The sequence below is a fragment of the Panthera onca genome, chromosome A1 (genome assembly GCF_046562875.1).
Source record: "Panthera onca isolate mPanOnc1 chromosome A1, mPanOnc1 haplotype 2, whole genome shotgun sequence".
Classification (NCBI taxonomy): domain Eukaryota; kingdom Metazoa; phylum Chordata; class Mammalia; order Carnivora; family Felidae; genus Panthera; species Panthera onca.
Window position 1 is genome coordinate 122217469 of NC_138339.1, and position 14628 is coordinate 122232096.

The following is a 14628-nucleotide window of genomic DNA, read 5'->3' on the forward strand; positions in this document are numbered from 1 at the left end:
CCTCGATAGCCTCACTGATTTTGTTTCTCTACACTTTCTTTCCACAATGTATAGACTTTGGGCTTATTGATGAGATTCACTGGCAAACTCTTGCCCCAACAATGAAAGCTTTCTCTTCTGTAATGTAGTCACATTACTAAAGCCAAGAGTGGTTTGTTGGTGCCTGTGCTGCATTAGACAAAACTTTCTCTTACAATGTGTTCAGAAAAAAAATGTTTTGAATTAGAAACTTAAAGGATTATCGTTTGATACTTCTCAATGCTCCCCAAATACTTACATATATCTCTGAGAAAAGTGGTTTTCACAATTTGGATTACAGTCCATTATTAGTAGGGTCATGAAATCACTTTAGTGGATCATAACCATGCTTGAAAATTAATGAGAATGGAATAATATGGGCAATTTCAGACTTCATAAAACATCTAATAATTATTTACAAAACATTTCTTTCTATTATGTTTGTATATTACATAATATATACAACATAACTTTTCTGTTGGCTCTCATTTTACGTTTAGAAATTAGTACCCAGGAGCACTGGCTGGCTCAGTCGGTAAAGTGTGCAACTCTTGATCTTGAGTCATGAGTTCAAGCCCCACGTTAGGTATAGAGAGGACTTAGAAATGAATTAAAAAAAAAGAAATTGGTGCCCTGTGTGTGTGTGTGTGTGTGTGTGTGATTCTGGGAGGATACAGAAAGCAAAAATTATAAATATTAGCATACAGTCCACTTTATGCTATACAAATAATTATTCAGATGGATTCAAGTGGATTGTATCATAGCTTTGTAATATCAACAAGAAATCTGGAAAATTATAACTTCATATTCCAAGACTCTCTGGGTAGCCACAATATTGATATGCTTTCACAATCACTCTCCAGGATGCATGAAGAAAAGATGCTAAAAATTTGGCTCTGGCCCTTTCTAACAAGGTGATTACACTTACAATACTATTAAGGACATGATTTTTCAGGTGTATTTTAAACAGCAATAAACATTTTTAAATGTTAATATAAATGCAGTGAATTTAAGGAAACAAAAATTACATTTCTGAATAGTAACCATTACTACACCGCAAGAAAAAAATGCAAGAAAGAATGAAGAAATACTTGCACACTTGAAATACTCTGAAAATGGTCTGCTTTATTTTACCATAAGCATAATTGTGGGTGAAAGTTCAAAATTCAACTGGAGAGAGGGTCATGGACAAAAAGGGATTTGGTGTTATAACTTAAGGACGCAAACTCATTACACATTAAGACGCCTTGGATTACAAAATAAATTACCATCTCATTACAATCACAAAGATAAACATTCTCTTAAAAGTAAAAATGGGTAGAATTTGTGACAGTATAAATGTACACTGAATACAATTTAAAATACACACAAATTAGGGGAAATAGCATTGATTTGGAAGGGGCAACAAAAAAGTGTCATATATGGAATATAAAAGCTACTTATTGTCACTATATATTGAACCCAAAGCTATTGCCAAAGGTAGGATTTTCTTCCGTTTCTTTCCCAGAGCACTGGGGTGGGAGGTTCGGGATAATCGGCTTCAAGAACTTGAACTCACTAGTCGCCGAGCCTCCCCGAAGACACACCTCATATTGGTAGCTCTGCGACAGCGTCCCCGCGCCGCTGACGTCCACCAGGTGGCCCGGAAAGTGGCCCTCGGGCCCCGAGCAGCGACCCGCAGACGCCGCCCGGCTCCGCCTGCACAGCCGCACCGCCACGAACACCAGCACCGAGAACAGGAAGAGCGACGACACGGACGCCAAGGCCACGACCAAGTAGACGGTGAGCGGGTCTGCCCGCGCCTCGGCCGCCGCCACCTCCGGGAGCGGCAGGTAGGGCTGCGAGAAGCCGTCCACCAGCAGCACGTGCAGCGTGACGCTGGCCGAGCGCGGCGGCTCGCCATTGTCCTTGACCAGCACCACCAGCCTGTGCTTGACGGCGTCGCGCTCGCTCAGCAGCCGGGCCGTGCGCACCTCGCCGTTGTGCGCCCACACGCCGAACAGCCCGGGCTCCGTGGCCTTGAGCAGCTGGTACGACAGCCAGGCGTTCTGGCCCGAGTCGCCGTCCACCGCCACCACCTTGGTCACCAGGTAGCCCGCCTCGGCCGCCCTGGGCACCAGCTCGGTGCAGGGCGCAGAGCCGTTCTGCGGCGGGTACAGCACGAAGGGCGCGTTGTCGTTGTCGTCCAGCACCAGCACGCGCACCCGCGCCTGGCTGCTGAGCGCGGGCGAGCCGCGGTCGGCCGCGCGCACGCCGAACTCGAACGCCTGCAGCGCCTCGTAATCCAGGGACCTGAGCGCGAACAGCTGCCCGTTGTCCGCGTTGATGGACACCAGGGAGGCCAGGGGCAGCTGCGGGTCCGCGGGCGGCAGCAGCGAGTAGGTGACCTGGGCGTTGGCGCCCGAGTCCCTGTCCGTGGCGCTCACGCTGCCGATGTGCAGGGCGGGGCTGTTGTTCTCGCGGACGCGCAGGGTGTAGGTGGTTTGGCTGAAGGCGGGGGCGTTGTCGTTGACGTCGGAGACCGTCACGGTTATGTTGTGCTGCGTTTTCAGCCTGGGGGTCCCCAAGTCGGTGACGGTGATGGTGATGTTGTACTCGGCCTGGCTCTCTCTATCCAGCATTTTCTCCGTTTCCAAAGTGTAATAATTCTCAACTGAAGATTTTAGCATGAAAGGGAGGTCTTCTGGGATAGAACAAATCATCCTCCCATTGTCCCCAGAGTCTCTGTCTCGGATGCTAAAAACCATAACCACAGTCTCAGGCGAATTTTCTGGGATTGGACTGGTAATTGACGATATGGCTATTTCAGGAGCATTGTCATTCACATCCATCACCTGAATTCTGACTGTTGATTTTCCAAAGAGACCTCCCCCATCTGTAGCTTGAATGATTACTGAATATGATTCAATTGTTTCAAAATCCATGGATGCTGTTAAACTGACTTCTCCAGACTTTTGATTAATTTCAAATGTCTTGCGAATATCTTCTGAGGCATGGGAAAAAGAATATGATATTTCTCCATTTTTTCCCGAGTCGAAATCCCAAGCTGAGACGGTGACAATGAGTGAGCCTAATATGCTATTCTCTGGAATCTTCACCTCATAAAATGGTTGCTCAAACTCGGGGGAGTTGTCATTAATGTCCACAACCACCACCCTGACAGTTGCAGTCCCAGACCTAGGTGGAGACCCACCATCCAGAGCAGTAAGGATGAAACTGAGCTCCGACTGCTCTTCATAATCCAGTGCCTTGTCCAGAACCAACTCTGGGTATTTCCTATTGTCCGGATTGACTCGCATTTTAATGTGGAAATGAGAGTTGGGGCTTATTATGTAGTTGTTTAGAGCATTGATTCCTACATCTAAATCCTTCGCACTTTCTAGTAAGAACACAGCACCAACAGGACTATTCTCTGGGATTTCTAGGAGCATTTCTTTTTCTAAGAATATGGGAGAGTGGTCATTTATGTCCGTGACCTGGAGCTCAATGCGTAAAAACTGCAAAGGGTTTTTCATTAATACCTGGAAATGCAGCACACAAGGCTCAGTGGAGCCACAGAGTTCCTCCCGGTCTAGCGATTCGCTTAAGAGCAAATCCCCTGTGTTTTTGTCCAGCTGCAAACGGTTTTTGTTATCATTAGAGACCACCTGAGCCCCCCTTGAGAACAGCTCACCCACTTCTACTCCCAGGTCCTTTGCCAAGTTGCCTACAAAGCTCCCACTCTGCATTTCCTCTGCCACAGAAAAGCGCCCAGACTCGGAACCCGCCTGAGATATTCCTAGCAAAACAAAGAGAAGCAGGACTTGCCTTATCTGCAGAGTGTCTGCTCTTCCGTTCTCCATAGCTCCTTTCCTGAAAGCTTCCTGCAGAATCGCTTCAGCTACCCTTCGCAGTTCTGGGAAATGTGCCTCTGATAATGTCCGTCGAATCTTCGGAGGCCTAAGGATTTTAACCCCTTTGAATAGCTTGTAGTTCGCCCTTTGAAGGTGTGTTCTTTTTGTCTTCCCAACGCTCTGTGCGCACTGGGTAACAGGGCCCAGAACATCATCCAATTCAGTTTCTTTTCCCCCGGCGCGATGTTATCCTGCAGCGCCACCATGCGTCTCCACAGATTTTCAGTTAGATGAAAGCTACCTAAATTCCACTAATATAAATGTCCCTTTAGAAACAAATGTTGTTTTACTCATTGTGTTTAGTGATTAAAAATATATTCTATCTTCCATAAGAATTGTTTTATACTCTTTACAGTTTCTGATGTTGTTAGTATTGTTTTAAAAACAAGATGTGATTCCTGGCCCCAGAAGTTTGTAATATTTCTGAGAAGACTGAAAACCTGAAAGAAGATTGCATCATTACTTGGCCTTCTTTTGGTTGTAATGCAAAGGGAAAGTATACATGAGTCACTTTGAGAGTCTTCTCAGAGGATATGAAATTGGATAAACTGTAAGATGGAACACAAATAGATAGTTATTATAGTACAAGAAGGCATCTCTGTAGATTTCCTTAGCAGTGAACTGTGAACTGGGAGAAAATGAACTAAAATATTGGGGTGGAACGCATTATGTAAAGTCATAATTTAGTTCCAGCTTCTCATAATTTACCAAAGTATTTAATAAGTACACAAACATGCTAGTTTTGTTTAAAGCAGGCTTACTCCTAAAGCCACCTTCCCTTAGGTTCACAAGATTTATTCCAGCTACAACTATGGTCACCTGCTTTCATTTTCCGCCCCACAAGAGATTCCCATTCCCAGTCATAGAGCAAAACTTAGTTTTACTCTGATTAGACTAATTAAGATCCTATACCTGCTATTGAAGCAATCATTATTTCACGAGGCAGAGAATTATAACGTGGAGATTTTAGTCTCAGAATCTGAAGACCCATCTTTGGCCTTGCTTTAACTGTCTGGGACCACCTCGGAAGCTTTGGGTAGCCTGAGTCCTAGCCAAAGTGAAAGGTTGCTACATAAGGAGGGAAATTGTTTGGAATAGATGCTATACATTCAGTGATCTCAAAAATGCTCTCAAAAATGGATTAAGGAGGGATCTAAAAAATTTGCATCTAAAAATGTTAAGTTCAAATTACATTTAAAAAATGTAAGATAGATACGTTATTGAAAAATTGACCACTACAAGGGTAGAAATAGAAAAGTAGGTGGGTTGACTACTCTTAGTTATTCTCCCTCCTTTAAAAATACTCACTAGGGGGCTCCTGGGTGGCTCAGTCAGTTGAGCATCCTATTTCTGTGAGTTTGAGCCTCGAATCTCTGCTGTTGGTGCAGAGCCTGCTTCAGATCGTGTCCCCCCCCCCCGCCCTTTCCCCAATTGTACTCTCTTTCAAAAATAAACATAAAACCCATAAAATACTAACTAAAATGACAAAAAAAGAGCAAAAGTGGTATGAACACATAAAGACTAAGAATGCACAAGTGAACACCCAAAATTTTGATGACAGAAAGCCGAAAGAAGAGCAATTGAGTTAGCAGTTCTAAGAAACATGTAAAGTGCCTGCATTGGAAATGTTCATACAAAGTAGTGGGTTTGTCCTACAGTATTCCATTTATGTACAAGATTTAGAGGAACCATGTGTAAGAAAGCTGAAGTCAGTTAAGAACTAAAAAGGAAAGTTGGATAGTCCAAGTATCTCAGAGGCAGAGAAATTAAATGGGATGACCCCTACTTTAGGAGACCTTAGGCAAAGCTGAGTAAAAGTTGAAGCATGAAACTAAAAATAGGGAGGTGAAGCAAAACTTTGCATCCTGAATGATGAAATTTCCAGATCACCCTTATCATGCAATACTCTCCAATTGTAGCACACAGGGTATATACCTGATCTCCTCTCTAACTTTCCTTCACACAGCAGATATTGTAGAATTCTAACCTGGAGAATATTAAAAGCTTAAAGATTTACACATAATGGGGTGCCTAGCTGGCTCAGTCAGTGAAGCATACAACTCTTGGTCTCTGGGTTGTGAGTTCAAGTCCTGCATGAGATGTGGAGATTACTTAAAAATTTAAAAAATCTTATAAAAAACCATTTACACATACTAATATTCGGAAGGGTCTCCCAAAATAATAGTCTTATCCTAGCATGGTTACATTAGAGTGAAGTCCTACCATCAACAGGCCTCACGCACTCACAAAGAGCTGACAGGATGGTATCTCTTCGTCCTTCCATCCAAACTTCCTTCCTTCCTTCCTTCCTTCCTTCTTTCCTTCCTTCCTTCCTTCCTTCCTTCCTTCCTTCCTTCCTTCCTCTGTCTCTGTCTGTCTCTGTCTCTCTTTCTCTCTTTCACTGATGCTGGGATGGGCTCATTCCCACAACTCTGAGATCATGACCTAAGCCGAAATTGAGAGTCAGAGGCTAAACCATCTGAGTGACACAGGAGCCCCTCTCATCACTCTTAAATATGAGAGCATCATCCTTCTTTAAAGTTTATTTATTTATTTTGAGATAGAAAGAGCACAAATGGGGTAGCGACAAAGAGAGAGGGGAGAAAGACAATCCCAAGCAGGTTCCACACTGTCAGCACAGAGCCTGATGGGGGGCTTGAACTCATGAACCATGTGAGATCATGACCTGAGCCAAAATCAAGAAGAGTTCGATGATTAACGTACTGAGCCACTCAGGCGCCCCTGAGAATATCATTCTTAATAATGAAGAGATAGCCCAGGACCACAAGAAATTTGAAGAAATACCTATGACATGACATAGCAAGGTCAAACCACCATCTCCAAAAACAAAAAATAAAACAAGAGGAAATAGACATAATAGAGAAAACAGAAGAAAGTCTTTAAAAATGTCTAATATCCCCAGAGCAGTAAAATCTCATAAGAGCTAACACTTACTGAAAATTTGCTCTGTCATATCCATTGTTCTAAGTGACACATATGCTTTTATTCATTTAATATTAACAGTAACTTCATGAAGTATGTGTTCTTACTATAAGATTGAGAATAGATTATGGCTTCAGTCCCCCTTACTAACTATATAACCTTGGATAAGTTCTTAACTTCCCTGTAACTCACTCTCATTTTAATAATGGATGTAACGGTTTCTACTGCATAATGCATTTTGTGTATAATGTATTTTAAAAGAATAAATTAATTATAGATGAGAGAAGATAATACATTTACATATCTACAAAAGGATCCTATGCAAAACACTCAGAGAACCAAAAGAGCTATTAAAAATAGTTAGCCAAAAAGAAAAACTTAAATATAAAGGTTGGATTATAAAATAAATTGTCCAAAAAAGTAGAGCAACAGACAGAGAAAATAAGGAAAATATTTAGTGTCTTAGAGTATCAATCTAGAAGATCCAATATTTAACTAATGAAATTCTGGATAAAGTGAGAATGTAGAAAATTCAAGGGAGAACTTATTATCAAAAGCATAACAAGAAAATTTCTCAGAACTGGAAGTGAGAGTTTAAATGTTAATAGAGTACACCCCTGTGACCAAATAGATAAATAAGTGATAATAGAGTATTTTCAGAATATGAAGAAAAAGTTTCCAATTCTTCCAGAATGAAAAATTAGGGGTGACATTAAAAGAGATCAGAATTAGAAGGCACTCAGTATTCTGAACAGGGACTCTAATTGCAATCAGTAAAAAGAACACTGCTTTCAAAATGTGAGGGAAAATTATTTTCAACTTAGAATTTTACACCCGAAGTATCACTCAAAAGAAAAACAAGAGTGCTTTACTAAGCAAATTTTCAAAAACTTTCACCTCCTCTGAATCATTTTTATGAAACTAGTGAGAGATGTGTGTTAGTTAAGTAAGGAATACGCTAATAAAAAAGAATATATTGGATCTTGTAAAAGGGGACCAACACAAGAAAGTAATAAAGGAAAAAGTTCTAGGGTGACAGCCATTAGAACAACCAATGTTGGAAAAAATTAACAAAACTAAAAGGCAACCTAAGTGATGGGAGAAGATATTTGCAAATGACATATCTGATAAAGGGTTAGTATCCAAAATATATGAAGAACTTATACAACTCAACCCCCCAAAAAAAACAGTTTAAAAAGGGGCAGAAGACTGAATAGACATTTTTCCAAAGAAGACATTCAGATGGACAACAAACACCTGAAAAGCTCACCATCATTCATCATTGGGGAAACATAAATCAAAACTACTGTGAATTATCACCTCATACCAGTCAGAATGGCTAAAATTAACAAGACAAACAACAGGTGTTGGTGAAGACACAGGGAAAAGAGAACCATCTTGCACTGTTGGTGGTAATGTACACTGGTGCAGACACTCTAGAAAACAGTGTGGCAGTTTCTAAAAAAGTTAAAAATAGAACCACCTTATGATCCAGCAATTGCACTACTGGGTATTTATCCAATGAATACACAAATACTAATTTGAAGGGATACATGCACTCTCATATTTATGGCAGCATTATCAACAATAGCTAAATTATGGAAAGAGCCCAAGTGTCCACTGACTGATGAATGGATAAAGTAAGATGTATGTGTGTATGTATATATGGAACGGAATATTACTCAGCCATAAAAAGAGTGGAATCTTGTCACTTGCAACCACATGGATGGAGCTAAAGAGTATTACGCTAAGCAAAATAAGTCAGAGAAAGACAAATACCATATGATTTCACTTGTATGTGGAATTTAAGAAAACAAACGATCATAGGAGAAAAAAACCAAAAAACAAACTCTTAACTATAGAGAACAAACCAATGGTTACCAGAGGGGAGATGGGTGGGGGATGGGTAAAATAAGTGATGAGGATTAAGAAGGGCACTTGTAGCAATGAGCACTGGGTGTTGGATGGAAACACTGAATCACTAAATTTTACATCTGAAACTAATATTTACTCTGTATGTTAACTAACCAGAATTTAAATAAAAACTAAAAATAAAAAAAAAGAACAACCAGTGTTAATGAATCAGAGATACAAAAGGTTCTGGGTGAAAGATCTAAAATAAATTGATAGGTATCTGGCATTTTTTAGTATTTAAGAGAATTATTGTTATTGAAATGAGAGTTAATGTGAAAAATCAATAATAGTAAATAGAAAATGATGCAAGTAAAAACAAGGATCAAATCTAGGAATTAAGTTTTTCAAGAAAAGAAATGTAATCATTACACTAATGTGTATTTTGAAGTAATTTTTGCAATATACATAAAAACTACTAGTTTAACCTAAAAAAATGACAGCTCTATTGGGAGAACAGGAGAAAGGGCACATGCAATGTTGTATGTGTATTAGTTGGAAAGTAAGGAAGTGAAATCATCTTTTGTCATATGAAGGAGTGATTAAAGTATAAAACTGTTAAGATATAGTGGCATAAACATATTACTTCAAAAGATGATCAATTCTAGAGAGACTACTCCATAAGAGGGGCCAGACATTGAAGAATTTATTGTTTTTCTTTGTGACTTTTAGTTCATCGTGATTTAAAAATTTCATAACTAAAATATATTTATAAAACGAAATGAAAAGTGAGTACCTTTCCAACAGTCCACAAATATTCTTCACAAATTTTCAAAATGCTTTTATTTATTTTCATGCAGGTTATTACATTTTTTTGCCATTAAGAGACACGACCTATTTTTTAACATATGTCAGCAAAAGTGAACACCAGAAAATAGTAAGAGTAGTGTATTTGAAGGAAATGGAATAATAATATGACTACAAGATATTACTGTAGTCCCATATCACTCACAAAATGATCTCTCTCATTTTCTCACGAGCAGAGTAAGAGAGAAATATCTTTAAAACGCTAGATGACATGATTTTTTTTCACATGATGAAACAGAATGTTAGAGAAGATCAGAAGTGGAGGGATGTCTGCTGACATGAAGGAAGTACAAGGTGATGAGGACAGAGATTAGTCTATGAAATATACTAAAAGGAAAAGACAAATTTCGATTTTCTAGGTAAGAATAACTACATCCTTGTACATTTTGAAATGATTAAACCTTAAACTATTATTTACAAATGAGTGCTAATTAAAGCGACCTATTGATTAAATGCAAAAAAGGATGAAATGACATTGTAAATCATAGATATATAGTACTTAAAATTAGGCTTAAAATTGTACAATAACTAGGGATTTTAAAACTAAACTGATATTGATATGATTGTACACCACTTAAAAGTGCGTGAAAATATGAAAAAGAATTTTTACTGTAAGTTAAATCCAAAGCTATTTCGAAAGGTGGGATTTTCTTCGCTTTGCCCCCCAGAGTCCTGTGCCTGGATATTGGGGATAATGGGCTTGAGGAACTTGAACTCACTGGTCCCCGAGCCTCCCCGAAGACACACCTCGTACTGGTAGCTCTGCGACAGCGTCCCCGCGCCGCTGACGTCCACCAGGTGGCCCGGAAAGTGGCCCTCGGGCCCTGAGCAGCGACCCGCAGACGCCGCCCGGCTCCGCCTGCACAGCCGCACCGCCACGAACACCAGCACCGAGAACAGGAAGAGCGACGACACGGACGCCAAGGCCACGACCAAGTAGACGGTGAGCGGGTCGGCCCGCGCCTCGGCCGCCGCCACCTCCGGGAGCGGCAGGTAGGGCTGCGAGAAGCCGTCCACCAGCAGCACGTGCAGCGTGACGCTGGCCGAGCGCGGCGGCTCGCCATTGTCCTTGACCAGCACCACCAGCCTGTGCTTGACGGCGTCGCGCTCGCTCAGCAGCCGGGCCGTGCGCACCTCGCCGTTGTGCGCCCACACGCCGAACAGCCCGGGCTCCGTGGCCTTGAGCAGCTGGTACGACAGCCAGGCGTTCTGGCCCGAGTCGCCGTCCACCGCCACCACCTTGGTCACCAGGTAGCCCGCCTCGGCCGCCCTGGGCACCAGCTCGGTGCAGGGCGCAGAGCCGTTCTGCAGCGGGTACAGCACGAAGGGCGCGTTGTCGTTGTCGTCCAGCACCAGCACGCGCACCCGCGCCTGGCTGCTGAGCGCGGGCGAGCCGCGGTCGGCCGCGCGCACGCCGAACTCGAACGCCTGCAGCGCCTCGTAATCCAGGGACCTGAGCGCGAACAGCTGCCCGTTGTCCGCGTTGATGGACACCAGGGAGGCCAGGGGCAGCTGCGGGTCCGCGGGCGGCAGCAGCGAGTAGGTGACCTGGGCGTTGGCGCCCGAGTCCCTGTCCGTGGCGCTCACGCTGCCGATGTGCAGGGCGGGGCTGTTGTTCTCGCGGACGCGCAGGGTGTAGGTGGTTTGGCTGAAGGCGGGGGCGTTGTCGTTGACGTCGGAGACCGTCACGGTTATGTTGTGCTGCGTTTTCAGCCTGGGGGTCCCCAAGTCGGTGACGGTGATGGTGATGTTGTACTGGGCTTGACTTTCCCTGTCCAGCCCTCCTTCTGTCATGAGGATGTAAAAATTTTCCACAGAGGGTTTCAGAAGGAATGGCAGATTATCTTGAATGTAGCAGTGCATTTTTCCATTTTCTCCAGAGTCTCTGTCTTTAATTCTAAAAACAGCCAGTACCGTCTCAGGAGAGTTCTCAGCGACATGGTTGGAAAGTGATGACATGATCAGTTCAGGGGGATTGTCATTGATATCTAATACTTCCACCAAAACGGTACATGTTGCAGCAAGACCCCCTCCATCCATTGCCTGTATATTTATTTTGTAAGACTTTACTAGCTCATAATCAAGCAACACTATGAGGACAATTTCTCCAGAAAAAGGATTGATTTGAAAGGTTTCTCGAATATCTTCAGAAGCATCAAAAAATGAATAGGATAGGTCTGCATTGACTCCAGAATCTATATCTCCTGCAGAGACTTTTGCAATAAGAGACCCTACTGGGCTGTTTTCTGGGGCCTGGGTCTCATACATTGTCTGAGAAAACTGGGGAGCATTATCATTGATGTCCAGGATCACAATTCGTATTGTGGTGGTCCCAGACCTGGGTGGAGACCCACCATCCAGTGCCGTGAGTGTTAAACTGAGTTCGTGCTGCTTCTCCCGGTCCAGTGCCTTATCCAATACTAGTTCTGGATATATCATGCCTTCATCACTGTCACTAATTTTAATATGGAAAAAAGGGTTCGGGTTGATAATGTAGCTTTGTATACCGTTAAGTCCTCCATCTGAATCCTCTGCTCTTTCTAGTCGAAATGCTGTCCCTTCAGCTGTATTTTCTAATATTTTTAAGACCGTCTCTTTGTCCCGAAACATTGGTGAATGATCATTTATGTCCCTGACCCTCAGCTCAGCCCGGTAAATCTGAAAGGGGTTATCCATTAAAATTTGGAAATACAGCAAACAGGGCTCTGTGAGGCCACACAGCTTTTCCCGGTCCAGTTTCTCATTTGTGAGCAAATCTCCAGAATGAGGATCCAGGAGCAAGTGTTGTTTGTTATCAGAGACCACCCGGGCTCCCCTTGAAACCAATTCCTGGTCCCCTAGCCCCAGATCCTTTGCCAGATTAACCACAAATGATCCTCTCTCTGTTTCCTCTGTCACAGAATATTGTCCAAACCCAGAACCTGCTAAGGATACTCCCCCAAACATAAAGAGAAATAGGACTTGCCTTTGTCTTGGGCAGCACAACATTCCAGCCTCCATTGCTTTTTCAGAACACGGTCTTTTGTCAATGTTGGTCACAATCACAGCTCCCAGCATACAGAACCAGCAGTTGCAACCCCCAGACCTATGCCATTTGTAGCAGGAGTCTGGGTTTTTTTCCTTTTCCAATCTTGGGCCAGTACAGGTTTTCTCCCAGCTCATCTGCCTTGATCCTTTTTGTTAATGCCTTCCGCAGCATTCTCAGTTCATGGTCGATTTTTTTTTTTTTTTTTTTTGTCTCTTTAGCCTGCAGCGCCACCGCGTGGCCTCCAACAGACTCAAATGGCTCTACCCAATTTGTGTGTGTATTTACAATTTTTTTCTTTAGTGGCTCATTTAAGTATTTCATTTTTCTTTTCTTTTGTTTGGTAGAAAGTAATGTTGAGATAGAGTACTGCTCACATTGTTGAGATTTTTCACTGATTCATGGGAAAAGTTAAAAATTCAAAACTTGGGGGCGCCTGGGTGGCTCCGACGGTTAAGCGTCTGACTTCAGCTCAGGTCATGATCTCACAGTTCGTGGGTTTGAGCCCCGCATCAGGCTCTGTGCTGACAGCTCAGAGCCTGGAGCCTGTTTCATATTCTGTGTCTCCTCTCTCTCTCTGACCCACCCCTGTTCATGCTCTGTGTCTCTCTGTCTCAAAAATCAATAAACATTTAAAAAAAAAAATTCAAAACTTGGAAAATGTTTCTAGCAGTTAACTCTGTCCACCTCATTGTGCTACATTTAGTTCTGTAGTAGGCCTTTCACTCCTGAAACTACTCCCATGCAATGTCATGAACCAAAGTGGAAAACAGTGGTGACCTCTGGGACCAAAATAACAGATTTTACTTTTCCAAAAACATTGACCAAACTGAAAAAAGAAACTTGTTTCACACATTCTTCAACAATTTCCTTAAAATCTAATCATATTGCCTAAATATAATCATCCAGAGGGAAGGGTTTAGGCTTTCCCTCCTCTGTGCTCCCATAGAAACTTGTATAATTGCTCTGTACATATTACTGCTTCCTGTTTCATGCCAATTTGTCCCTTATTCAAGTCAACCTGTCCCTATGTAAGGATGGAAGGATGCCTTAATCATCTTAAATTCACAAATCAGACACTCAATTCTTGCTATATTACGGAATGGATAAATAAGCTCTACTTACTAGGATATGAAACGACCTTCTGTGCCTTAAATCCATACCATTTGAAAATTGTATTCTTTCACTTAAACTCATTCTTATCAACTTGTTTCTTTTTTTCATATGTCTTTGTTTTTCTTATATTAGCTTTAAAATTACTTACAAAATTAAAGAAGGGACTGGTCTTTATTTTAAAGTCCCTCTTAATTAAAATCTGGTGGGATCTAATTTCTCTGTACCAAATAAAAGGGAGGGAAAGAATAGACCAGCATAATGCCTATCCAAACACTACCTACAGTAAGAAAAGCATGATAACATCTACCTCATAGAAAATTTTATTCAAAGGCCTAATATCCAGAAATAACTCTGTTTTTCCTCTAATAAGCAAGTGATACAGATTAAACTGAAGGACATTGTAGAGGGAAAGGGCTAGATACTGCCAAAAACTCTAACTGCTAAACGAAGAATCTATACCATATAAACTTCTGACGATTTCTACAGTTCTTTTCCAACTGAATGGGACTGCTTTGTTAGCCATTAAAAACTTAACAGGAATCTCTGGTTTTTTTCATACAGGATTTAAAACAAATGATTAAATATTTCTACATGATGCTATAAAACACCTAAACATTGTTTTTGTCTCCAAACTTACATACACATACACACACTCAGTATCTTACGGAGGTGTTTCTTCTTATTTTACGTAAGATTTATTAGGGATTTATTTATCTTATCACACAATGTAAATACTTTAAAGATGCAAATACCAATAACGGGAAAACAACTTTAAAAAAGTAATAGTTTTAAAAATCTCTATAATAAAAATTGAGGTCGATAAACCAACAAAAATACCAGTTTTAAAAGGGAAGAGAAGAACTACCAAATAGGAAATGCGTAGATCACATGCACATTATTTTCATAACTGAAGAA

General features: G+C 41.7%; 2 protein-coding genes across 3 annotated transcripts; both read right to left on the reverse strand.

Moving 5' to 3' along the window:
* Positions 1 to 1123: 1123 nt before the first annotated feature.
* LOC132676842 (protocadherin beta-11) lies at positions 1124 to 4243 on the reverse strand. Its single transcript, XM_078450295.2, has one exon. The coding sequence runs from the start codon at positions 3858 to 3860 to the stop codon at positions 1467 to 1469; it is 2394 nt and encodes a 797-aa protein (XP_078306421.2). The 5' UTR covers positions 3861 to 4243; the 3' UTR covers positions 1124 to 1466.
* Positions 4244 to 4319: 76 nt separating this feature from the next.
* On the reverse strand, positions 4320 to 13021 carry LOC132674282 (protocadherin beta-10-like). Of its 2 annotated transcripts, XM_078450289.1 has the most exons (2): positions 10320 to 13021; positions 4320 to 4459 (listed from the first exon to the last, which is right to left on the reverse strand). In XM_078450289.1, exons 1-2 carry the CDS (start codon positions 12732 to 12734, stop codon positions 4436 to 4438), a joined length of 2439 nt encoding a protein of 812 aa, XP_078306415.1. In that variant the 5' UTR covers positions 12735 to 13021; the 3' UTR covers positions 4320 to 4435. The 2 variants fall into 2 exon arrangements, with proteins under 2 accessions (XP_078306415.1, XP_060482934.2); XM_060626951.2 differs by lacking the exon at positions 4320 to 4459 and having other exon boundaries at positions 9531 to 13021.
* Positions 13022 to 14628: the final 1607 nt, after the last annotated feature.

Bases quoted from the DNA above. Each gene is read 5' to 3' on its own strand.
- LOC132676842 (XM_078450295.2), bottom strand. From the start codon at position 3,860: ATGGAGAACGGAAGAGCAGACACTCTGCAGATAAGGCAAGTCCTGCTT.
- LOC132674282 (XM_060626951.2), bottom strand. From the start codon at position 12,734: ATGAGCTGGGAGAAAACCTGTACTGGCCCAAGATTGGAAAAGGAAAAA.